This window comes from Pituophis catenifer, unplaced genomic scaffold, assembly GCF_029215685.1.
Source record: "Pituophis catenifer annectens isolate HBS135680 unplaced genomic scaffold, rPitCat1.0.hap2 SCAF_16, whole genome shotgun sequence".
In the NCBI taxonomy this organism is placed as follows: domain Eukaryota; kingdom Metazoa; phylum Chordata; class Lepidosauria; order Squamata; family Colubridae; genus Pituophis; species Pituophis catenifer.
Window position 1 is genome coordinate 20010935 of NW_027256896.1, and position 26756 is coordinate 20037690.

Below are 26756 nucleotides of genomic sequence, written 5' to 3' on the forward strand. Positions count from 1 at the left end.
CCGAGGTCCCTTCCAGCCCTATGACTCTATGATCGAGCAAGGGGTTGGACTAGAAGACCTCGGAGGTTCCTTCCAGCCCTATGATTCAATGATCGAGCAAGGGGTTGGACTAGAAGACCTCCGAGGTCCCTTCCAGCCCTATGACTCTATGATCGAGCAAGGGGGTGGACTGGAAGTCCTCCGAGGTCCCTTCCAGCCCTACGACACTATGATCAAGCAAGGGGTTGGACTGGAAGACCTCCGAGGTCCCTTCCAGTCCTATGACTCTATGATCAAGCAAGGGGTTGGACTAGAAGTCCTCCGAGGTCCCTTCCAGTCCTATGACTCTATGATCAAGCAAGGGGTTGGACTGGAAGTCCTCCGAGGTTCCTTCCAGCCCTATGACTCTATGATCGAGCAAGGGGGTGGACTAGAAGTCCTCCAAAGTCCCTTCCAGTCCTACGATTCAATGATTGAGCAAGGGGTTTTTCTCAACCTCAGCTCCTTTGAGATGTGTGGACTTCAATTCCCAGAATTCTGGGAGTTGAAGTCCACGCATCTCAAAGGAACTCAGGTTGACAGACCTTGATTTGCACCTACAGAACCCTGCATGACCAGCTGCCAATTCTCAGGTGGCTCCTGGAGTGGATGGCTTGTTGGATGTGCCTTTTTCCATGTGATATTGGATGTCAGTAACTCCTGGAAGCCTTTGGACCGAAGACCATCTTCTAAATTACTTGCATGTCGATGTGTTTTTAATCCTGGAGCTGAAAAAGCCATTGAGGTCAACAGGAGATCCAACCACCTCCTGTTTGGTGGAGAAATGCAGATCAAGGTATCTCCCAACCAGTGGTGGAATTGAATTTTTTTTTTTTACTACCGGTTCTGTGGGCGTGGCTTAGTGGGCATGGTGTGGCTTGGTGGGTGTGGCAGGAGAAGGATACTGCAAAATCCCCATTCCCTCCCCACTCCTGGGAGAAGGATATTGCAAAACCTCCAGTCCCACCCCACTCCAGGGGAAGGATACTACAAAATCCCCATTCCCTCCCCACTCCTGGGGGACGGATATTGCAAAATCTCCATTCCCACCCCACTCGGGGGCCAGCCAGAGGTGGTATTTGCCGGTTCTCCGAACTGCTCAAATTTTCCGCTACCGGTTCTCCAGAACCTGTCAGAACCTGCTGGATTTCACCCCTGCTCCCAACGGAAGGCTACCTAGTCTACGGTTGCTCAACCTTGGCAACTTGAGGTTGTATGGACTTCAGCTCTCAGAATTTCAAACTTCTGGCAGTGGAAGCCCTCAACATCTTCAAGTTCAAGGGTGGTGGTGGGGGGAAGGCTGGTATGGGATTCTTCCTGAGTATGTTCAGTCGAAGGGATTTCACCATCTCCCCGGATAATCGATTGAACTTGAGTTGGTTTTAGGAGTCAACATCCAGCAGGGATTCGGTCTCCTGAAACGTGAGAACGTAACACCGTGTCCTGCGTTTAGGAACGATAGAGACGTGCTCTTGACGTTTGTGGGACCCTTCTCCGTACTACTTGACTTGATCCTCATTGATATTTTTTCCTCTCTCAAGGCCAAACTTGTCTTCTCTTGTTTCTCCTGGTGAGACTTACTTAGCTCTCAGTCTTCTCCTCCTCACTGCCGTCCTCTGAACCCGGAGATGACACGGCATGGAGTAAACTAGGTGTAAAGTAACTATCTCCCGGACGGGCTGGTGCAATTACCGTTCCTCTTCATTTGCAGCGGGCTCGGCTTCCAGTTCTTTACTTTCTTATCCATTCTCACGGTGCTGTCTCCCCGCTTCTGTGCCTTGCAGGGTTATCACGATCCGGGTCGAACCAAAATACTCCATTTCTCCATGAACCCAGCCAGCCTGGCCAAGCAGCAGCGTCAAGAGCAGATGGGGAACCTGCGGGAGGAATGCGAACGTCTCCGAGAGCGGATCAGGATGTTAGAAAGTGGAGATGGGGGGAGGAACCAGCAGCAGCACCAGCAGCATTCTCTCAGGGAAACTGGAGGGCGGCGTAAATCTCCAATCCCACCCTGAAATTGCGGGTAGGTTCCTGATTCTGCCATCAGAGCAGCTTCACCGTTTTGGGGAGAGCTGTTTGGTGCCAATGCCAAATGCAAGGCTCTCCAGTGTGCTGTCAGCCCTTGAATGGTTTCGGTAGCCATCCAGTTGTGTCTTTCACAAGACACAACTTGGCAACTTCAAGAAGGGTTGACTTCAACATCCAGAATTCCCCAGCCACCTACTTTCCTTCCTTCCTTCCTTCCTTCCTTCCTTCCTTCCTTCCTTCCTTCCTTCCTTCCTTCCCTCCCTCCCTCCCTGCCCCTTTCCCTCCACCCACCTTCCTCTCTCCCTCCCTTCTTTCTTTCTTTCTTTCTTTCTTTCTTTCTTTCTTTCTTTCTTTCTTTCTTTCTTTCCTTCCTTCCTTCCTTCCTTCCTTCCTTCCTTCCCTCCCTCCCTCCCTCCCTCCCTCCCTGCCCCTTTCCCTCCACCCACCTTCCTCTCTCCCTCCCTTCTTTCTTTCTTTCTTTCTTTCTTTCTTTCTTTCTTTCTTTCTTTCTTTCTTTCCTTCCTTCCTTCCTTCCTTCCTTCCCTCCCTCCCTCCCTGCCCCTTTCCCTCCACCCACCTTCCTCTCTCCCTCCCTTCTTTCTTTCTTTCTTTCTTTCTTTCTTTCTTTCTTTCCTTCCTTCCTTCCTTCCTTCCTTCCTTCCTTCCCTCCCTCCCTCCCTCCCTCCCTGCCCCTTTCCCTCCACCCACCTTCCTCTCTCCCTCCCTCCTTCCTTCCTTCCTTCCTTCCTTCCTTCCTTCCCTCCCTCCCTCCCTGCCCCTTTCCCTCCACCCACCTTCCTCTCTCCCTCCCTTCTTTCTTTCTTTCTTTCTTTCTTTCTTTCTCTTTCTTTTCTTTCCTTCCTTCCTTCCTTCCTTTCTTCCCTCCCTCCCTCCTTCCCTCCCTGCCCCTTTCCCTCTACCCACCTTCCTCTCTCCCTCCCTCCTTTCTTTCTTTCCTTTCTTCCCTTCTTCCCTCCCTCCCTGCCCCTTTCCCTCCACCCACCTTCCTCTCTCCCTCCCTCCTTTCTTTCTTTCTTTCTTTCTTTCCTTCCTTCCTTCCTTCCTTCCTTCCTTCCTTCCTTCCTTCCCTTCCTCCCTGCCCCTTTCCCTCCACCCACCTTCCTCTCTCTCTCCCTCCTTTCTTTCTTTCTTTCTTTCTTTCTTTCTTTCTTTCTTTCTTTCTTTCTTTCTTTTTCTTTCTTTCTTCCTTTCTTCCCTCCCTCCCTCTCTCCCTCCCTTCCTTCCTTCCTTCCTTCCTTCCTCTCTTGCTCTCTTGCTCTCTCACTCTCGCTATCCCTAGCTCTCTCATTTATCTATCCAAGGTTGCGTTTTTCCAATGCACTGCCCCAGCCTTTAATTGATTTGAGCCACTGTGTTGCGTTAGCCGAGCTTTTCAGTTTTATTATGCATTTTTAACCTCTTCTGCGTGACCCCCGAGAGCTTCCGGCTCTTGGACGGTACAGAAACGCAATTCATGAAGTCGATGGCTAAAGCGCACGCCGGCAGTTGAGTGGCAAATGGTGTGTGTACTAGGCAAGTCAAGGGCTACTTGACCATCGAAATGGTATGAGGAACGTTGCGGTTAGTTTTAATTGATGGGTAAGTTGCTCCTCGGATTTCTGAGCGGAGAATAACATTTTTCAACTCCGCTGCAGAGGCTGCAGCCGTAGAGGTCCAGGCTTTATCGTGCCCGAGATATTTGTTATAATCCAGAGCAGTTCAAAATTTAAGGTTCAGCGGATTATAATTACAGCAACAAAAAAACAATCAAGAAGACATTAAGGACGGCGGTGGTGATAGGTTGGCCTAATAATTTCTTGGCCACTATTTAAACCTCCTCCTTGGACACGATTGTGCCGCATCCTGGCTAAAAGGGTCCCGACTTCTGGGTTAGGTAATCGGGATGCTTTAATGGGGGTGCCAGAGCCCATTAAATGTGACTCCACATATCAAAGTGATCCTAAGCATTAAATATCCTTCAGAGCAGCCGCTGGAGATTGTCTTGCAGTTTTGGCCACATGCCACCGAGCTTCTTGGCGGTGCTTCTTCTTCTCATTTGCTTTCTGATTGTCCCCCTTAACATGGAAGACGGATTTTTTTTGAGGGGGAGTTTAGAGACCGGCCGGCCCTGTTCTTCTGGTCTTCTTTGGTATGAAAATGGCGATTTGGAGAAGGGGATTTGTGAAGGGGGCAGACCTTTCAGCAGCTTCATTCTCTAGGTGGGCCATGACCCTCAAGGCTTGGGATTCAATGATGATCTCTTATCCAGTTAGGGCAAACTTTTTTTTCAACCCTGGCAATTTGAAGATGGGTAGACTTCAACTCCCAGAATTCCCCAGCCGGCATGCTTCTCAACGTTGGCTTCGTGGCATTGCCGATCCCTTTAGCCATGAGGTGATGAAAAAGGCTCATATCTACCTAAGACCATGGGAATGGTTGAGCCATGGTGGCGCAGTGGTCAGAGAGCAGTACTGCAGGCTACTTCTCCTGATCACCGACTGCCAGCAGTTTGGCAGATCGAATCTCACCAGGCTCAAGGTCGACTCAGCCTTCCATCCAGTGGTGGGTTTCAAAAAATTTTTACTACTGGTTCTGTGGGCGTGGTGTGGCTTGGTGGGCGTGGCAGGGGAAGGATACTGTAAAATCTCCATTCCCACCCCACTCCTGGGGAAGGTTATTGCAAAATCCTCATTTCCTCCTGATCAACTGGGACTTGGGAGACAGAGAATAGATGGGGGCGGGGCCAGTCAGAAGTTTTACTACCGGTTTTCCGAACTACTCAAAATTTCCACTACCAGTTCTCCAGAACTGGTCCGAACCTGCTGAATACCACCTCTGCTTCCATCCTTCTGAGGTAGGTAAAATGAGGACCCAGATTGTTGGGGGCAAGCGGCTGAGGGTTGGAAAGTACTGTGACGCGGTATATAAGTCTAAGGGCTATTGCTATTGCCAGTTGTGGGTCTACATGCTTGTTCCCAAATCAAGAATGTCATGTTTAATCTAGTTCTAAGACACAACTGTTGGGGTTCTTGTGCTCTAGTATTAGTCATGCCAAGTAAAATCCAGAAAACTAGATTTGGCGACAAACTGAAGAGCTAAGGAAGCTCCATTTTTGAGCAATTGTTCTTATTCCACCCTCCCTTGAAAAATAATATATTACACAAGGGGACATGGTGGCTCAGTGGCTAAGATGCTGAACTTGTCGATTGAAAAGTCGGCAGTTCAGCGGTTCAAATCCCTAGTGCCGCGTAACGGGGTGAGCTCCCGTGACTTGTCCCAGCTTCTGCCAACCTAGCAGTTCGAAAGCATGTAAAAAATGCAAGTAGAAAAATAGGGACCACCTTTGGTGGGAAGGGAACAGCGTTCCGTGCGCCTTTGGTGTTGAGTCATGCCGGCCACATGACCACGGAGACGTCTTCGGACAGCGCTGGCTCTTTGGCTTAGAAACGGAGATGAGCACCGCCCCCTAGAGTCAGGAACGACTAGCATGTATGTGCGAGGGGAACCTTTACCTTTACACTTTTACACTTCCAATAAGATTGACAATATAGGTCCATGATGTAACGGAGTTGGGTTGCCTCCCTCCCCCGTGTTCCTTGTGTCATCTCCTTTGTAGACAATTTTGATATGACTATATAATTACCGGGAGTTGTATCATAAGTGTTTGGGTTTTGTCTTTTAATTTTATAATGGAGCCTTTTGTTCTCCGTTCTGGCATTCTGTTCTGGGAAAAGAGAGTATTATTAGAGATTGTAATAACACTGGAAGAAAGTTCAGATGGGGGGAAGAAAATATCTTGAAGAAAAAAATAAATAAATGAGTAGATCCTACTCGCAGTCAACGTCTCCTTATGATGACCTGCATGGATGCAGAAGCAGGGGTGGGGCTGCTGGGGGTTCGCAGGGGTTCGGGAGAACCTCTAGCTAAGATTCTGTGCAGTTCGGAGAACCCACAAATCCCACTCCTGGATGGCCCCGCCCACCTCCTCTTAGGAGTCCCCACACGGCCCGTTTTTGATGCAGGTAAGTGCATGGAAGGCTCAGGGAAGGCAAAAAACTGGCCTACCAGAAGTTTAGGAAGGCTAGAAACAGGCCCATTTCTGGCCTTCTGAGGGTCTCCGGAGCGTGGGGAGGCTGTTTTTGCCCTCCCAGAGGCTCGAGAAAAGCCTCCGGAGCCCGGGGAGGGCAAAAACATGTACGTCCGTTCCCACCGTGGTGCAGGAGGCCGACTAGGCCACGCCCAGCATGGCCACGCCCACCCAGCCACCGGGCAGAGAACCCAGGTGCAGAAGTCTTCTCTAAGGTCCGTTTTAGGAGATCCACTTCTCATAGAATTCTTCTTCGTTTTTTTTAGAAGGGGAAGACTTTTGATCACTCCCTAAGAAAGTTGAACGAACCCTATCCCTGCTGAAGGATCCGTTGGATTTTACAAAATAACGGAATGGCTTCTTCTAAATCTTTGAAGGGAAATTGAATCCGCCTGTTGGCTGGAGAACCAACGAGTAGCCTAAGCAATGATTATCCAGAGAATTGGTTCCAGTTGGCATTCATCAGTGGGGCCACTTATCTTTTCATCCAGAACAAAGGATCAACTGTTTTTTTGTTGTTCCAGGTGTGGAATTAGCAAATGGACCGTATCAAAAAAAAAAACAAATCCCCCCCCCCAAAAAAACTGGCCTACTTATAATAAAAAAAAGCTAGTTATTGCTATTTCAGATCTTTCTCTTTGTGCCCCCCCCCCAAAAAAATCGCCGTATCTCCTTGGCCTCAAAGAACGTCACAGTACATTTATAAAACTCCGGGCTATATTTCTTCTCCAACGTACGTTGCCATCCCTCCGGGCATCAAAAGATGAAAGGGATTTTGAAATTCAGTCTGAACTTTTGCGGCTCCTCGGGAAAGGCTAAGAGAGAGAGAGAGAGAGAAAAGGGAGAGCAGCTAATGAAAAGAAGTTCAAAACTTAAAGAGGGCTGAAGGGGACAGGGAAGAGAGCCAGAAGGATATAAATACCGAGTCAGGTGCAAAGACAGCTCAGGTGGGTCCCTAAAACCAACTTCAGGGTTTGGAGAGGCAAAAACATTCAGCCCTTAGAGGTAGGAACTGTTCTACTTGATCAGTGGTGGGTGCCTCCGGTTCGGACCGGTTTGCAAGAACCGGTAGTAAAACTGGTGGGAGGCTCCGCCCACCATCCCGGATGTTGTCATCGGTGATCTGTGCATGCACAAAAGCAAAGCTTCGCACGCACGCGCGATCCTGTTGCAAACCGGTAGTAAAGGTAAATACAACCCACCCCTGTGCCTGATCATGTTCACATCAACACTTCTGAGAACATTCAAAGGAATTCATTGACATTTCTTAACAGAACAGCAGAATAACCGAGTTGGAAGGGCCCTTGGAGATCTTCTAGTCCAACCCCCTACTCAAGCAGGAGACCCTAGACCATTTCAGAGACTGGGCTGCCAGTCTTTTCTTAAAAACCTCCAGTGTTGAAGCACCCACAGCCTCTGGAGGCAAGTCTTTCCACTGATCAATTGTTTTAACTATAAGGAAATTTCTCCTTGGTTCTAGGTTAGATCTCTCCATGGTAAGTTTCCATCCGTTGCTTCTTGTTCTGCCTTCAGGTGCTTTGGAGAATAGGTCGCCCTCCCCCTCTTCCTTGGGGCGGCCCTTTAGATATTGGAATGTCCTAAAACGAACCAGCCAAAGTTCAATTCTATACTTACTTGCATCCTATAGACAGAATCTTGCCAGATTTAATCTATACCACTTTCTCCCCAACGGATATACTTGGGAGAGTCTGGGAAATGACTATCCTAATTCTCTTCTTCTGTCTCCTGTCCATTTCTGGACTGTGCTTCCTCTTGTCATGCTCCATCCTTAGCTTGGAATGTGCTTTCTTAGAAATGGCCACATCACTGTACCTCATCACAGCACCTCCCCTTCCGTAGGGACCCTCCCTCACAGTAAGGCTTAACTCCAAATTTGCTGCTTAGTGCTGTTGTGGCCCGTCAGCAGCCAGCAGAGTCGGACAGTGAGGAGGTTGGGGAGGAACATGGGCCAGTCCTGGGGGCTGGGGAAAGCTCGGACGAGGGCTCTGCGTCAGAGGCAGAGAGGGAGCTAGGCAGCAGTGAGGCAGAGGAACAGTTGCAGCCTGTTCCCAGTGTGTGCATGCGCAGAGCTGCCAGAAGACAAGAACAGCTCAGAAAGCAGGGTCGATTTGGGAGTAAAGCCACACCTTGGAGGTGATTGGCCCCTCCCATAGGAAACAAAAGGGGAGGGAACAGAAAGGGGGCTTTTGCAGGAAACAATTTGTTCGCTCCATGACTCTGAGAGACTCTGTGCCAAGTTTTGCCTTGTACTGCGTTTGGAAACAAGTTACGTGGCAGCTTGCCAAACAAGATAATGTCTGTGTTGATAAATATTCTTTTGAAAAACTGTTTGGACAAACCTTGATGACTGTGAATGAACGTAATTCACAGTCGTGTAAATAAAAGAGGTTTTGCCAGGACCAATTCCTGCTTCCTACTCTTTAAGGGAGCCTAGGTCAGAACAAGTGCAGTGTTTCTCAACCTTGGCAACTTGACGATGGATGGTCTTCAATTCCCAGCATTCCCTGGGTGGAATGCCTGGCTGGGGAATGCTGGGAGTTGAAGTCCACCCAACCTTCAAGTTACAAAGCTTGAGAAACACTGGCTTAGCTTCCTGACTCTTGGAGGGATGAAGGTTCCCCTTCGCGTATTTGTCGCTTGTTCAACCGTTGTGTAGAGGGAAAGCACGAAAGGCGGGTTTAAGATGTAGAAAGGCTAAGGTTCGTGTGTCCGCGGACTCATGAGGGAGAGAAAGAGAGCAGAGTTGGCACCAGCAGCAAGGCCACAAAATGTTTTCTGAGCATTTTCTTGACTCCTCCAGGATTGGAGGGCAGCTTTCATTCCTGGCTCCCAACGGTGACAGGAACCGAAAGAATGTTTGTTTTTGGGGATCACGGTGGGTTAGAAAAAGGCAAGGGGAAAAGAGAGAAATGTTCTTTTAGAGCTGTCATGCCAATCCTCCTGGGCTGGCTGAAGATTGTTTCTTAGCCCGAGGCAGTTTTACCTTCAGGAGGAGAAAGAATAACGAGCAGTTAAGGGACCTAAAACCTTCTTTTGTTTGTGTCCAACGAACTGACATCAATGGAGTCCCGTCTTCTATTCTTCCCTGTTGCCAACGCAGACTCTTAACTAAGAGTGACTTTTGGGCAAAAGCAGGCTGCCGCTCTAATTCATATGTTTTGTCCTTTCTAAAACCTGAATCTCTCTGACCTGTGAACCTGTTAGGATGCAAGGGTACGAGGTTCTCTCAACATTTAGGTCCTACAGACCCCTTGGTAGATGTTCCTCTGCCTCCCAGACGCAAATTAAGAATCTCAGGGCTTTGAATGGTTCAGAGTTATGTCTACCCACCTAGGATTCTCAATGAGACTTCCAACCAGAAATTGTGAGATGGTCCCCCCACTTCTTTTCCCAGGAATTTATAGCGGGTGCTCCTATCTAGATAATATCATTCAGATTATAGACCTAGAGGACTCAAGTTGGCCTTGTAAATCCACTGGTTTCGGTGGCAGAAATAGAAGTATCTTAAGGATGGCCATATGGAAGTATTTCTACCAAACTGTAGACCAGAGGTGTCCAACCTTGGAAACTTCAAGTTGTGGACTTTTAACTCCCAGAATTCCCCAACCAGTCAAAGAAAATCTGGGAGTTGAAGTTCGCAAGTCTTAAAAGTTACCGAGGTTGGACATCCCTACGGTAAGTCAAGTTGGGTCTACTGTAAGACGTCAATGTCATTCAAAGAATATGTTCTCACACTGCACAGAGGTACAGACGAAGCATTATGCATCACAATAAATACCCCTTTTGTTCGGAAGAACATGCCTCCAATTTTGGATGAAGTGTTGCCCTTATTTGTCCTGCGGTATGACAGGGCTATTAAGGGACGCGGTGGCTCAGTGGCTAAGACGCTGAGCTTGTCTGGTTCTCAGTCTAGTTCTCAGACACAACTGTGGGGGATCTTGTGGTCTAGTGTTAGTTTAAGCATAAGTTGACAAGACTGAGTTCATACAACATGCCAAGTCAAATCCAGAAAACTAGATTTGGCTACAAATTAAGAGCTAAGGAAGCCCCAACATTTTTGAGCAATTGTTCTTATTTCACCCTCCCTTGAAAAATAATATACTCCACAAGGGGATGTGGTGGCTCAGTGGCTAAGACGCTGAGCTTGTCGATCGAAAGGTCGGCAGGTCAGTGGTTCGAATCCCTAGTGCTGCGTAACGGGGTGAGCTCCCGTGACTTGTCCCAGCTTCTGCCAACCTAGCAGTTCGAAAGCACATAAAAAAATGCGCAACTGGGAACAGGCTCCCCCTGTTCCTCTGCCTTGCTGAGGTCCAACTCTGGAGGCTCCGGAGGCAGCCCTTTCTCTGCCTCCGACGCAGAGCCCTCGTCCGAGCCTTTCCCAGACTCCAGGACTGGCCCATGATCCTCTCCAACCTCCTCACTGTTCGACTCTGCTGCCAGCTCCCAGACCACCAAAATTGTTGCAAATAGAGAGTAATTCTGCAGCAATGGGGAATACCCATTGAAGAGTAACATTCGGCTTTTTTTGCCTGTCCTCTCCTGCTTATCTAGGAAGGAGCTGACTTCTGAAGGCAGCGGGCCCCTTTCATTAAAAGGGGAATGTAATCCCATTCCGGCAAAGCTAACCGCGAAGTGTCAGCCCTGCTGGTTGACGGAAGGACTGCATTCAAAGCTCTGAAGTTGTCAAGCCGCGCGTTACGTGACTCCTGATATGCCGAGTTGTCACTTAAATCTGAATGTGGTGACAGCAGGAGCAGCAATTCCCTCTCTAATCAAGTAAACAGAGTAACACATCTTCCAAGCAGTGGGATCCTGGAGGCTAATTTCCATATTAAACGAGGAGAGGCTACATAAATCCTACAATTAGATTGATATTTTAATCAGAGAAAGTCAAGAGATACCTTGGCGGGCGGCCCCCGGGGGATGAGCGACTTGCCCCCATAAGCTCAGCCTTCCAGGCTGTTTGTGTGTGTGTGTGTGCGTGTGTGCGACTTGGGGTACACAACTTCTATGCAGGAAGACAGTCAACTGGCAGGTGCTTTGAGGAGTGACGTCAGCTGGGTTTGAAGGCGGATGGAGAGTTCATTATTTTATTCGTGCACGCTGGAGGTGCTGAATAGGGAGCGGAAGGTGAGAATGAAGGCTGCAGGCCTGCTCCCCATTATCAGGAGAAGTGTGGATAGAAAGAATAGACTGAACGTGGGGTCCTTGGTGCTCTCGGAGCCTGGTTGTTTTCTTGCAGACGTTTAATGACCCAACTAGGTAACATTATCAGTGATGGAAGGGAGTGGGTTTTGTGGCGTGGAGGAAGAGGAATTGGAGGAGGACTGTGGGATCCTTGGTGCTCTCCGAGCTTTCTTGCAGACATGTCATAATAATAATAATAATAATAATAATTTTATTTCTATACCGCCCTTCTCCCGAAGGACTCAGGGCGGTGTACAGCCTGTTTAAAAACACAAACAAAACAACAATATAAAATTTAAAATAATTAAATAAAGTGGCTCAGATTTAAAACCCCAATAAATTTAAATATCCCAATTTAAAAGCTATTGTGTTGTTAGTCCGGCCTGGCGGAATAATAGGGTCTTCAGTGAGCAGCAAAACGCCCGGAGGTCGGAGATCTTACGAATTTCATGACCCAACTAATAACATCATCAGAGTGGGAAGGTAACAGTGTTCCGTGCACCTTTGGCGTTGAGTCGTACCGACCACATGACCACGGAGACGTCTTTGGACAGCGCTGGCTCTTCGGCTTTGAAACGGAGATGAGCACCACCCCCTAGAGTCGGGAACGACCAGCACATACATGCGAGGGGAACCTTCACCTTTACCTTATTAACCTCTAAGCCACAGGCTCTCCTCGCTAAGCCTCACCTGTGGCTTAGAGTTTAATTCGTCTACCTAATTTTGAAGTGTCACCAGGTTCAAATCCCAGAAGGGTATGAAGGCTAGCTGACGGGAGCTAAATAGCTTGAAATTTTCTTGCAGGCGTTTCATGACCCAACTAGGTAACATCATCAGTGCTGGAAGTGGGTTTTGTGGAGTGGAGGAGGAGGAATTGGAGGAGGATCCTTGGTGCCCTCCGAGCTCTCTTGCTTTCTTGCAGACATTTCATGACCCAACTAGGTAACATCATCAGAGCTCGTGCAGCAGCATGAAGCATCTGCAAGAAAGCAACCAAGCTCAGAGAACATGAAAGACCCTACAGTGCAACCTTGAGCTACAAGTATTCACTCTATTAATAAACTCATTTTATCAGCTTCTCAGGTCTTTATAGACTATTTGGCTTGTCAAAGCAACACTGAAACTGCCCAGCCTCAAGTTGCAATGAATGGCATGCTCTTAACTATGACCTTCAGCTTTGGGATAAATAAATTCCTTGGAGCCTGTCCCTTGTTGAGTTCTTTGAAGTATTTTTAAAGTCTGGCCTGTCTGGAGAAAAACCTGATTTGAAGATGCTCTTTTGGTCTACTTCCTGTGTCTAGTGCGATGCTGACCACGGGGCTAAAGCTACAAAAATTAACAAACACATCAATAAAAAACATTTTGCCTTTATCTACTTTAGATCTCAGCAGCTTCTATCTCTGTTCTGGGACTGAGGATGTTCAGCCCGTGATTTAATGAGTACACAGATGCATAAACTAATCCAAACAGATTTTTTATTTGGTGACAAAAATAAAACGGCAAAGGAATGTCGAAATCAAAACGATTTGGAAAGAAATGAAGGCCTTTTCGTTGTCTTTCATGTAAGTCAAACAAACCCAGAGCAACATAGATTAAAATAATGCTTTTTCCTGAAATCTTTTTTTTTTTTTTTTTTTTACTAAATTGCCTAACTAAGCGATCCAATTTTTTTCCCTCTCTTTTCCTTCTAAGAAAGCAAAAATAGCAAAGGAAGTCTAGCAGAAGATTTAAATAGAGGTAAATGCTGATCCAAAATGATCTATTAATATGACCAAGATGTTAACGAGACAATGTAGGAATTTGTCTATAGAGCCTGCAAATGTTTATATCCCAATCTTGGAGATGTAAATTCTTCCAAAGTCAAATACTGTGTACACATAGGTCAAAATGCTTTCCCAGGGCAGATGGGCCATGGGGGCAGAGTTGTCTCATGGTTGGCAGTTTGCATGTTAGTGTTGAATTTATATTCTTTTGTGTACTCCGAGAGCGTATGCACCAAGACAAATTCCTTGTGTGTCCAATCACACTTGGCCAATAAAGAATTCTATTCTATTCTATTCTATTCTATTCTATTCTATTCTATTCTATTCTATTCTATATTTTACCGACAAAGAAATAAAGGGAAACTGGTATAGATCTAAAAGGGGCACGGTGGCTTAGTGACTAAGACGCTGAGCTTGTCGATCGAAAGGTTGGCAGTTCAGCGGTTCGAATCCCTAGTGCCGCATAACCGGGTGAGCTCCCGTTCCTTGTCCCAGCTTCTGCCAACCTAGCAGTTCAAAAGCACATAAAAAATGCAAGTAGGAAAATAGGGACCACCTTTGGTGGGAAGATAATAGTGTTCCGTGCGCCTTTGGTGTTGAGTCATGCCGGCCACATGACCACGGAGACATCTTTGGACAGCGCTGGCTCTTTGGCTTTGAAACAGAGATGAGCACCGCCCCCTAGAGTCGGGAACCTAGGGGACATATGTGCGAGGGGAACCTTTACCTTTATCTTAGTATAGATGTACTTCAAGCTATTTAGCTCTCGTCAGCTAGCCATACCCTTCTGGGATTCGAACCCGGGCTACTTCAAAATTAGATAGCTATATTAATCTCTAAGCCATGGGCTCTCCTTGCTAAGCCTCGCCCATGGCTTAGAGGTTAATACATCTACCTAATTTTGAAGTAGCCCAGGTTCGAATCCCAGAAGGGTATGGCTAGCTGATGAGAGCTAAATAGCTTGAAATAGATCTATACTAGTCTCCCTTTATTTCTTTGTTGGTAAACATAAATTCAACACAAAAATAGTTTGACGCGAAAGCGACTGCCTGGGAAGGCTCCTGGATTGGGGCTGAAAGGCGAAAGGCGAAGCAGTATGGCTCCGTCCAATAAGGACCAGGTTGCCCTGATTAAAACAACAACACTCTGTGTGTTAAGTCTTTACATGTGCCAACTTCTCTTTCTCTGAAGCCTTCAATTGACCTTGTGGAGAAGGAGATCACAGTATCTCCTCTGCCAGGAGAGGATGGCGGTGGGGAAGAGTGGAGGTGGGGGGAGGAAATATTGTGGTCACAAGTTCAGTTGAGGACACAGAGAAGACACTTCCATCTTTTTGAAGATGCATGGAGAGGGATGATGACTTGGGAGGATGACTCCTTTCTCCTTTGCTTCTCCCTGACTATGGGAAGCAAAGAAGAATGGCTGAGGTTGGACTGTCAAGAGATAAGAAAAGTCACAAGCCTGGAGGGGAAGAAAAAGAATTTGGTCTTTGGTTCTTCAGTTGTGAAACCATTATATGGGATGCCCACATGGATACAAATCACACTACAAAAGCAATCTTGTCGAACACAAACGGAGAGAATACACCAAGCTGTTAAAACCATAGAGCTAGCAGAAGGAGGTCCGGCAGAATAAGACAACTCCAGAGAGGTGATGGAAGGTCTGGACAAATGGAAAGATCTTTCTTGGTCCAAGATTGAGCAAGAAATGTACCATATTTTTCGGAGTATAAGATGCACCTTAGTTTTGGGGGAGGAAAATAGGGAGGAGGGGAATTCTGCCTACCAGGTATTCATCTGGCTAGCGTCCTTAGCCTGGTCAGCTTCAGCACATTAGTTCACTTGCTGGTTTTGAGGTTGGGGCTGGTTGGGGCTAAAAAAAAAGGTTCTAAAGCACAGCTGATTTTCAGAGGGAGCAGCAATTAGAAAAGCAGGCGAAGTGCGGAATATCGCTTCGCTCGCAAGCGCCGCGTTGGGGCTGAAAAACAGCTTCAAAAGCACAGCTGATCGTCGGAGGGAGCTCCAGTGACTAAAGCAGGTGAAGCACGGAAGGGGTAAGAGAAGGCAGCAGCTGTTCCAGGTAGCCATTTTGGGCACCGTGCGTCATGTTTTCAGCCTCCAAATGCGTTGCATTTTCGGGCAGCGATTGGCGGCGATGTGCTTTGGCGATTGCCGCAGCCTTGAAGGGCTCTCAAATGGAGCGTTTGGAGGCTGAAAATGCAACATGCAGAGCCCAAAAACACAAGCCATTGTTGGTGGCAATCTCTGCAGCCAGGAAGAGGACGCGCGGAGGCCGAAGGGTGGGGGCCGGCGGGTGGGCGGGGTTACATTCAGAGTATAAGACACACCCAAATTTTCGGCCTCTTTTAGGAGGGAACAAAAGTGTGTCTTATACTCAGAAAAATATGGTAGATGAAGGGCCAAGCAGGAATCCCTCCTGAAGCGTGGGAATCTTCCCTTTCCCTCAGGCTTTCCAAATGTGGTACGAAGAAGACCAGCTTAAATGGGAAATAAATAACCTTGCTAATTGTTGCGGGCATAAAGGGGGTCTTCGTTTATTTAATCTTAAAAATGTCGAGCCATAAAGGACGTCTTCATGCATTTTAACCATCCCGTTTATCGGTACGCAAGGAACTTCAGGAAAACCCTCCAGGGTGCTGTTTTCCGCCGTTCTCTTCGTTGCTCCCCATGTCCGTCATTAGTCTTTACGGCACATTTGTGGGTCCCTTTCACAGTTTTCTTTGCTCCATTTGCTTAAATCTCCAAACGTGAGCGGAGATACCTTTTTTGCTTCCAAAGCACACAGCGAGTTGGTCCTTGGCTCTCTTCCCTTTTATTGCTGATACACCCAGAAATTAAAAAGAGGACGTGCAAATATCGGCTACATGTGGACTGGAGAGCTGTTGAAGTCTGTGTATAGGAGAGAAGAATAGAATAGAATAGAATAGAATAGAATAGAATAGAATAGAATAGAATAGAATAGAATAGAATAGACTACTAGACTAGACATGAAATGAATAGAATATATTAGAATTAGACTATAGTTATTGTCACTTTAAATCTACACTAATCAGCATATATTAAAATGAAATTTTGTTGCATTCAGCTCTCAAAAGACAACCATTATGCATATACCCACATACACAAACATATATGACACAGAAAAACATGACAGTCTAATTTGAATGTATACATATACATGGTGAAAAGAAAAAAAAAAGAATCCTGCAAGTTTACAAGACGGATGGCATAAGGAACAAAGCTGTCCCAGTAATCCTTCTATAGATACTTCAAAACCTCGTCCCAGAGGGGAGTGACAGAAACAGGCCGAGGAGTGGGGGTGTGGGGTCTCTTGCAATGCCTCGAGCTCTAAGCACATAGCACTTAAAAACAATATCCTGAATATCCTGAATAACGGGAAGCGAACTTCCTATAATCCTCTCCACTGTCCTCACCACTCTCTGTAGGGACTTTCTATCTGAGGCGCTGCTAACACCAAACCAAACAGGGATGCAGTTCGTTAAGACGCTCTCGGTGCTGCCTCTGTAAAAAGTGGCCAGGACAGAAGGAGAAAAATGTGCTCCCCTCATCCCACGCAGGAAATGCAAACACTGGTTTGCACTCTTCTCCAAAGATAACATAGGAAGAGACCAAAGTCAGATTGTTAGTTACTGTATCTGCACCCCCAGATACTTAATACTATTGACCCACCTCCTGGCTAGGTGGCTCCGTGGCTAAGACACTGAGCTTGTCGATCAGAAAGGTCGGCGGTTCGAATCCCTAATACAGGTCTCCTGTGTGAGCAGGGGGTTGGACTAGATGACCTCCAAGGTCCCTTCCAACTCTGTATGTACTGTTAAACCTCCATAGCCGCAGCCTTGATCAGAAGTGGAGCAATGATCTTCTCTTATCAGGGCTCCGGAAGGGTACCCAGCAGGCCGGAGACATCAGTAGTCCTTAACAGTCACCTGGCGATACATCTCAGTATAGCTTTCTTGAACGATCGCCAGTCGCACCCTCACAGCAACCCTTCATATCTTGGCACAATTGGCAAGGCTCCGGAGCATGTGCCATTAGTCAGCAGGCCGGCTTAAGGAAGGGGAGAAGCACATCAGCTACGAATCAGTCACCATCGATGGTGGAGGCTGTAACGAAAGCCGGGAGAAGCGAGAGAGAGAGAGAGAGAGAGATGAATGGTGCTGAAGGCAGAGAAGGCAGCAGTGAGTAAAACTTGTCATTCTGAAAGTCATTAGTGTCCGTGAAATAATGTTAATCTCTTTAACACGAATACATTTTGATCGCCTTGTGCCCTTATTGAATATTTCCTTCTGTCGGTGATCCTTGGCTGCTTTCTAGCAAGATACTGTTCATAAAAAGAAAGAAAGAAGGAAGGAAGGAAGGAAGGAAGGAAAGAAGGAAGGAAGGAAGGAAGGAAGGAAGGAAGGAAGGAAGGAAGAAAGAAAGAAAGAAAGAAAGAAAGAAAGAAAGAAAGAAAGAAAGAAAGAAAAAAAGAAAGAAAGAAGGAAGAAGAAAGAGAAAGAAAGGAAAGAAAGAAAGAAAGAAAGAAAGAAAGAAAGAAAGAAAGAAAGAAAGAACTGCACAAACATCGAAGCAGCTAGTTTTACTTAATCATGACTGGAGTTCTCCTTTAAGGTGTATCCAGGCATTGGCTGCTCTTGTTGCTGGGTCTGAAGATCTGGAAGCGAAGCCAATCTATGGTTGAACAGAAACCTGGATTCCCGGCATAGGGAGCCATTGTTGATCTTCCTGCTGGCCTCCTTTGAACCCGCTTCAGTTTTTCCTCCTACTAATTTATCAATTATTTTTGTACTCTAAAAAAAAAAAATTGTCAGGCTCCAGAAACCAAAAAAAGCACATAGTGATTCTTCCAAGCAGATTTCTTTATTGTTCTTCACCCGTAGACAGAATCTTGCCAAAATAAAGCAGGCTAACACTGCTATACACCATACACTCTGGGAACTCTTAAGGAGGAACTGTCTTCACTCTCTTTCTCTCACACAAACTACTGAACTGCATTCTTTATTGATTTCTTTGTTGTTCCCTCACCTACAGACAGAGATCTTGCCAAACTAAAGCAAACTAAAGCACCATTAAATATATACTCTGGGAGCCCATTGAGGAGGAACTGTCTTCACCCTCTTTCTCTCACACAAAACTATCTGAACCGAATTCTTTATTGATTTCTTTATTGTTCCTTCACCTACAGACAGAGATCTTGCCAAACTAAAGCAAACTAAAGCACCATTAAATATATACTCTGGGAACCATTGAGGAGGAGCTGTTTTCACCCTCTTTCTCTCACACAAAACTATCTGAACCGAATTCTTTATTGATTTCTTTGTTGTTCCCTCACCTACAGACAGAGATCTTGCCAAACTAAAGCAAACTAAAGCACCATTAAATATATACTCTGGGAACCATTGAGGAGGAGCTGTTTTCACCCTCTTTCTCTCACACAAAACTATCTGAACCGAATTCTTTATTGATTTCTTTGTTGTTCCCTCACCTACAGACAGAGATCTTGCCAAACTAAAGCAGACTTACGTGCACCATTAAATATATATATTCTGGGAACCATTGAGGAGGAGCTGTTTTCACCCTCTTTCTCTCACACAAAACTATCTGAACCGAATTCTTTATTGATTTCTTTGTTGTTCCCTCACCTACAGACAGAGATCTTGCCAAACTAAAGCAAACTAAAGCACTATTAAATATATACTCTGGGAACCATTGAGGAGGAGCTGTTTTCACCCTCTTTCTCTCACACAAACTATCTAAAACTTCGTTGTCTCTTGCTCCTCTGGAGTGCAGCCCTTCCCTCCTGGGAATCCAGACCACATTCCATCACAAAAATGCCAAACACATTGCCTTCCTCAGTATAATTTGAGTTTCCAGCGAGAAACTACCGTTAGTGTTCCAGGTGCCTGGTATTGCGCAACAGTTGTTGGCTTATTTTGATTACAATGCCAGTCATTTTTGATGAAAATGTCAAATACCCTCCCTTCTGTCCCTTCCCTCCCTCCTTCCCTTCCCCTTCATTAGTGTCCTTCACTCTTTGCCAGTAGCTTGAAGTGCTCAGAAGATCCATTTCTCTCTAAGAAAGAGAAAAATACTAGGACCAGTGAATGTCTGTATCCATGACTCTCCTTGAAGGGGGATAACCGTTTTCCACAAATCACTGCTCTTCCCTTAATGCCAGTGGCTCTGTTGAGACCTTTGATAGGGTTGCATATAGCCTAATTACTGTATAAACAGCAACTAATTAAGTGTATATAACATGCCCCAAAGTATGTTAAAGGAGAACGGCATCAGAATACGAATAAGTTAATCGTTGCTTGATCCCAGGGTAAACTCTGCCTGGAATCTCTAATTATTCTCCCAAGCATGGTGGACTTCAAGGCCAGGAGATCTTAACAGCTGTTCTAAGGAAGTTATGGAGCTCTACCTGGCAGGAGGAAGTGATGGAGAAGTTGGATCTGGTCCCTTTTACCCTCCCTGGGATCAAGGGATGAGCCGCAGGCAACAGAGATACGGGGTGGGGAGGCGAGACGTGGACTCCCTTCCTACGCTCTCGTCTGTTCCTCCGCTCAGATCTTATCTTTCCTTGATAATAAGGATAATCAAATCTGCATTTCCTTTTGGAATTTTCATTAAAATTGCAGGACCAGTGATTACACAGCTGCTTAATTTAAATCAGCGGGGATTTTGAAACATGCTCAGATATTTTTAAATACCGCTCTCACTTCCTTGTTTACAGTGTTATGATTAAGTGGAATTCTCTGTAGTTGTTTTCAAGCATTAGCCCCTTTTTTAAAAAAAAAAAAGGAAAAAAGATTCTTGCAGTTCCCCTTAAATAAACTTTTTTTTTTTAATTTAACAGAGCTGGAAGAGACCTCATAGGTCATTTGGTCCAACCCCCTGCCCAAGCCCGAGACCCTGCCCCATTTCTGACAGATGGCAGTCTCTTCTTGAAAACTTTTTCAATTTTCAATTTCAATTTTATGGGAAGGGGAGGAGAGCAGTAGACTTGCAATGCAGGCAACTCTCGACTTACAACCGTTTCATTTAGTGACTGTTTGAAGTTACAATGGCACTGAAAAAAATTGACTCATGCCCGTTTTTCACACTTAACGACCGTTGCAGCATCCCCACAGTCACGTGATCAAAATTCAGATGCTTGCCAACCGACTCGTATTTATGACGGTTGCAGTGCCTTGGGGGGTCATGTGATCCGCTTTTGTGACCGGCTGACAAGCAGAGTCAATGGGGAGGCAAGATTGACTTAACGACCATGTTTCTGGCTTAACAACTGCCCTGATTCACTTAACAACGGTGGCGAGAAAAGTCATAAAACGGGGCAAAAGTCACTTAACAACAGAAATGTTGGGCTCGGTTGTGGTCGTAAGTCGAGGACTAACTGTCATCATTTTGGGTGATGGCTTACCTGCGAATTTCGGTAGGAAATTCAGCCACGAGAATTTCTCTGGTCCTTTCTAAAGCCTACTTTAAAATCATTATTTTTTAAAAAGAGATAATATTTTTAAAAGGAACTAGTTCAGGGGTCTCCAACTTCGGCAACTTTAAGACTTCTGGACTTCAACTCCCAAAATTCCTCAGCCAGTTGATTGTGAGTTGTGCAGCCTTGGTGTGGTTGTGTGGAACAAGTGTGAATCAACTCGCAGAGAAGCAAATTCTCCGCTAATTTCTACTATCCGGGCGAACGCAATTACGATGGAGCGATTTGGGGTTAGAGGGGCAAAAGGATTTTCGGCATTAAGGCGGATTGGATTAGAACTTTTAAGGCCTCTCTGAGATTCCTTAGAATAAACCCGTAACAGGTTATTTCCCATCTTCCTCCTGTAATCAAAGACTAATCCTCGCTGTATAATTGAAATGTTTCCGGTGTTCTATTAGTATAATATTATTATATCCCAGTAAAACTTCACTGTAATCTCCACCTTCCTTCCCTCTTTCTCTCTATCATGGATTGGTTGTAGATCGCATCCAATTCAAGTACCCTAATTCCCGAATCAGACAGATTAACAACAAAAAAAAAAAACAAATTTATGTATCCAACCTGATTTGGTTGTTTTGACCAAGAATCGGTGAGACCCCAAACCCAAGGAATGTTTTCAGAAGGAGCATTGAAACCAGGGTGGATAAAAATCAATGATTTTTTTAAAAAAAATTAAAAAAAAATCAGATTTTTTTTATTTAAATCGGATTTTTTTTAATTTTTATTGAATTTATTTTAATAAAAAACTTTTGGGGTAAAAATCTATCATAAGATAGTTTTCTATTTAAGATACATAAATAATTTAGTTTATTCAGCATGAAATAGAGCTTAGTTATGTAGCATGAGGCTGTATATTCTGCAACACTGGGACTATCGGTGAGTCAACAGTGGGTCAAAGGAGTAGCAGAGATGACAGTTGCTCTTTAAAAATTATGATTTAAATCGAGTTGATTTAAATCAAGCCTTTTGACTAGTGATTTAAATCATGATTTAAATTGTGATTTAAATCAACTCGATTTAAATCAAATCCACCCTGATTGAAACTACCCCAAATTGGGGCTATAACTTCCAAGTAGTAGTAGTTCCAACCTTACAACTAGTTGCTGCAACTGTTGGCCAATAGCCAAGTGCCCAAATTTTGATCACATGACCATGGGGATGCTGCCACGATCATAAATACAAGGACCGGTTGCAAGTCAATGCCATTGTAACTTTCAATGGTCACTAAATGAATAGAAATAGCATTTAGACTTATGTACCATCCCATAGCACTCTCTGGGTGGTTTACAAGGTCAGCATAACTTGTATCATCATCATCTTCTTTTAATGACCCCATAATCCCTTGCGGGGTGGAGTCTGGGCAACTGAATGGAGCTGAGTATTTACTGCCCGTCGCCAATGTGGAGTTATATTCAGCAGATATATTCTCATGGTGCCCAGAGAGAGAAATATCTGCCTCTACCTAGGATTGAACTCACAGCGAGCGCTCCACCTCTAGGCCACCGCACCATTCGTCCCCATTACTTCTATATTGACCACAGAACCTGAGTCCTTATTTTACTGACCTCGGAAGGATGGAAAGTGAGTCAACTCCATCAGGATCGAACTCCAGGCAGTGGGCAGAGTTTGCCTGCAATGCTGCACTTTAACCACTGCACCACTAGGGGTCCTAAATTGTTGTAAATTGAGGACTACCTACATTTATGTATGTATGTATTATTATTATTTTGGTTCGTCGTAAATCAGCCACATGTGGCAGACTAGATATGGCATACGACTGAGTAGAGAATGACACCAAGAATTTTTTTTTTTTTAATTTGATTTATATGCCGCCCTTCTCCGGAGACTCAGGGCGGCTTACAATGCGTTAATTGATTGAGTCTCTTTCATTTGGTTTCTGGTAGCCAGCCATTCTGCCACCTGTAGCAAAGAATAATCCTTTGAGCAAAAGCGAATTAAAAAAAAAAATACTTAATTTGCTTTAATTCCTCCCCCCCCCCCACCCCTTTCTCTTCGGTCTTATCATTTAGAAAGGTTTTTTTTTTCCCCTTTTCTTGGAAGGGGTGGAGAAAGATCCAGCTGTTGTCACCATTTCTGTTCCTCCACCTGGGGACCAAATGAAGAATTCATTACATTTCAAATGAGAGCCTGCATACTTGGCTGCATACATTAGCATGTTTTAATCATCTTGCCACGATTCCTTCCCCTCCCTCCAAAAAACGGCCGGGGGGGGGGGGGGTTTGGAAGAAAAATGAAGATTTAAAACTCTTGTCTTGCCGAAAGCAGACAGATTGGCTCCAAAATGACTCAGTCAATAAAAGATGAGCTCTGAAAAACCTTCTCTGCTGAAAGTATTCGGGGAGCGAATTAGGTTTTTCTAAGCCCACTGTCAAAAATTAATAATACATACAGAATGTAAAATGGTTTAGCCCCCTGCAGCCTTATACAAATATATCTTTCACTTGTAAATGTGACATGACTACCAGGCTTCTCCATCCTTTATCCCAAGGGGATGTTGCGTGTCGATGTGTGTCATAAACTTCTAGATAATTAGAAAGGGTGCTCCTGCTTCAAACGAGAAGGACAAGCAGCAACAAGACACGGACGTGGTAGGGACGTGGTACATTGTTGGATGAGCTGGACTAGGGGATGATCATCGTGGTGAGAAGCTATCTATGTGGCCGCTAACAGTAACGATGATTCGATGGCATGTAATCAATCAATTAGTCCCGTTTAGCAATTCGCGATTTAGCCAAGGGTGTCGGAGAATCTCACAATCCATATTCTTTCCATTAATCAAGTTTTTTAATGGCGTCACAGCTGAGGGAAGATGTACAACATGTTTTTTTAAATCTTCTCTTGCTGTAAAATATCTAGAAAAGAGCAGTGAGACGATTTTAAAATACTAAAAAGAGTTGAAAGGTTGTTTCATAGCCTTCACGTTCCATCTAGGTGCTCGGTGCATCTTCTTAAAATGTGACATTTTGTGGTCTTTCCCTTTCTAACTTTAATTTATGTTGGGTTGGAAGCTACATGGGGGACAGATGTTCTTCTGGAGGCAACTCATTCTACTGAAAGTGTCCTGTTTTCCAAATGTTCTTCAGTTATGATCTTCAGTCTTCGGTCTGTGGTCTTCAATCTTCAGTTATGATCTTCGGTCTCTGGTCTTCAGTCTTCAGCTTGTGGTCTTCAGTCTTCAACTTGTGATCTTCAGTCATGATCTTCGATCTCTGGTCTTCAGCTTGTAGTTTTCAGTCTTCAACTTGTGATCTTCAGTTATGATCTTTGGTCTCTGGTCTTCAGTCTTCAGCTTGTGGTCTTCAGTTATGATCTTCAGTCTCTGGTCTTCAGTCTTCAGCTTGTGGTCTTCAATCTTCAGTTTGTGGTCTTCAGCCTTCAGTTATGATCTTTGGTCTCTTGTCTTCAGTCTTCAGTTTGTGGTCTTCAGTTATGATCTTCAGTCTCTGGTCTTCAGTTTTCGGCTTGTAGTCTTCAGTCTGTAGTCTTTCATTCCATGATGACGAAGGCTATCAACATTATTCAATCCACAGTCACAAGGTTTAGAGGCAACTTGGAGTTCTCTGCTGCCTCTCATTCATCCATCCTTAACATCTCAGAAGAAAAGCTGTGTTCACAGTCTTGGCTGTCTCTTTGTTGTTCAAGAGCAAGCCAGAAACCAACCATTCTGAACGGTTAACAAATCTGCTAATGCTGCTTTTGCTGAAAGACGCGTTTGAAGAGAATCAAACTTTTCATTGTTGATTCAATCAAATACATATCTTCTGCCAGCCCAGTAGCCTCTCTTAAGTTTGCTCCTTGATCTTTCTGTGCTTAAAAGAGGACTACATTTCCCCCCGCGCGGCATGGGGTAAATCAAGGACCACATCTTTCACCTGTGAAAAGCATTGGCTTCCTTCTCCGTACTCTGATTTCTTGGGCAATTGTCATCTTCCATCTCGACCGCACGTAGCTAGTCAATTCCAGTGCGTGGACCTGAGGGGACTTCTTCCTTGCCCTGCGGCATTCGTGGTATTTGACACGGTCTCCTTGTGCCCAACCAGGTCATTTGCTCATTGCTTGATGTAAACCAGCGTTCTGCTTCAGTTCAACCACGAAAGGCTCCTGAGAAGACTGACAAATATCGTTAATAATGATTCATGGCACAGGAGGAAGAGGGCTTAGAAAAGGAGGATGCGAAAGCAGAATTCGAACGCTTGGTTTTTTTTTTGTTTACGAGGGAAAATTGCAAGGAATCCCTGGATCCTTTCCTTTCTAACATTTGACCTCACAAGCAGGAGAAATTCGAGTCGAACAGTTGAAGAAAGTTCTTTGTTCCTTCCCTTCATCCACATTGCCAACATCTTCACACAACACTGCTGAATGAATGGATTTGGAGATATGGGTTCCAATACCGGCAAGGCGAAAATTGTCTTAATTTGACTTGGACGATACATCGGATGGAAAGTAGGACACCCAAGATCCACCCTCAAAGGCTGAAGAGGCTGTGAATTCCGCTAGCTATGCACAGCAATGAGCACCTTGGTTATCTTCTTCCTTAAGGATCAGACAGATCGTTTGGGGAATCTCATTCAACCCACGGATATTTTTACAGGACTTCTTTTCCTGGTAGATCCTCTGGGTGAATCACTTGTGGGGGGCATTTTCGTCAGGTGCAAAGAACCAGGAAGGCTTGCTAAGTTCAAAGCACAGAAGAGTTTATTATTGCTACCTATACATGAGAATCCGGTCAACTAACAGCCAGCGCTAAACTGGAGCTAGGTAAGAGTCAACGGAAGTCATGGAGGGCTGGACTTGGGTCTCTTGTGGCTGCGCAATGATTCCAAACTGATGGCATGTTTAACTCCACCTTCCAGCTCAGCCTACTCATCTCCTACAATTTTCTTTCCTAACTCAGCATCAGAAGCATTTTGGGAGGTGGTGTTGGTATCTTTCAAACTTCCTTGAGTACTGGTAGTCCAACATCTATTTTCAAGGCAAGATCAGCCTTGGGTAATAAATTCTGTTATAGATAGATAGATAGATAGATAGATAGATAGATAGATAGATAGATAGATAGATAGGAGAGAATAGATAGATAGATAGATAGATAGATAGATAGATAGATAGATAGATAAATAGATGAGAGAGAGATGAGAGATAGATAGATGAGAGAGAGAGAGATGAGAGATAGATAAGAGATAGATAGATGAGAGATAGATAGATAAATAGATAGATGAGAGATATAGATAGATAGAGATGAGAGATAGATAAATAGATAGAAGATAGATAGATAGATGAGAGATAGATAGATGAGAGATAGATAGATAAATAGATAGATGAGAAATAGATAGAGATGAGAGATGAGAGATAGATAAATAGATAGAAGATAGATAGATAGATAGATAATAGATAGATAGATGGATGGATGGATGGATATAAAGAGATAGATAAATGCTTAATCCTTTGTGGCAATTCATTCGGCTTAAATAAATATTCCTGTTATCCAAAATTCAGTTATCAGCAGAATAATACCTGCGTCAAGAGATGGACCACAATTTGCTAGACAAGAAAGGAAGCCTATACTAGAAGGAAACGTAACTTTATTTACGTTTCCTCCATTCCTTAAGTACAAACTCAACTGAAAAAAACCTCTTCCCCAGTAAAACAAAGTTGCCTCTAGCTGTGTCACGGCTCTTATGTGCCCAATCCCTAGATCATCCCATGCCTTCCTTGATTAATCTATCAATTAAAAGAGAGCCATAGCTTGCGATCGGAGCCGTAAATTAAACCAGGCTCCACATGGTAGCTATTAAAGGACACTTCTCAAAATTTCCCAGCCTGGAACGCAATTCATTTTCTCATCCCACATTCTGCCCACGAGAAAGTTGTTGCAAGGATTTCTTTTTTCTTTTTCTTTTTCTACAGCTATCTGTAGGTGGTAGCTGGTTTGTGGCTTAATTTGTCTTATCCCACACACCCCCATGCAAGAGTTGTGGGGAGGGGGTGGGGGCAAGGAAGTCTCATCAATACTACATCTCTTTCCACCCCAGCCCGGATCCTGAAGTGTCATCAAATGGTAATCTCCTTGGTAGATAATTGTACTTTTTCAGATCGTG

General features: G+C 44.9%; 1 protein-coding gene across 1 annotated transcript in view; it reads left to right on the plus strand.

Annotated features, from left to right (window-relative positions):
- MAD1L1 (mitotic arrest deficient 1 like 1) overlaps nt 1-26756 on the plus strand; it is a 250357-nt gene that overhangs the window by 208320 nt on the left and 15281 nt on the right. Inside the window, 2 exon segments of the mRNA XM_070955353.1 lie at nt 1803-1952; nt 1954-2041. Of these exon segments, the coding sequence (XP_070811454.1) occupies nt 1803-1952; nt 1954-2041 (238 nt within the window).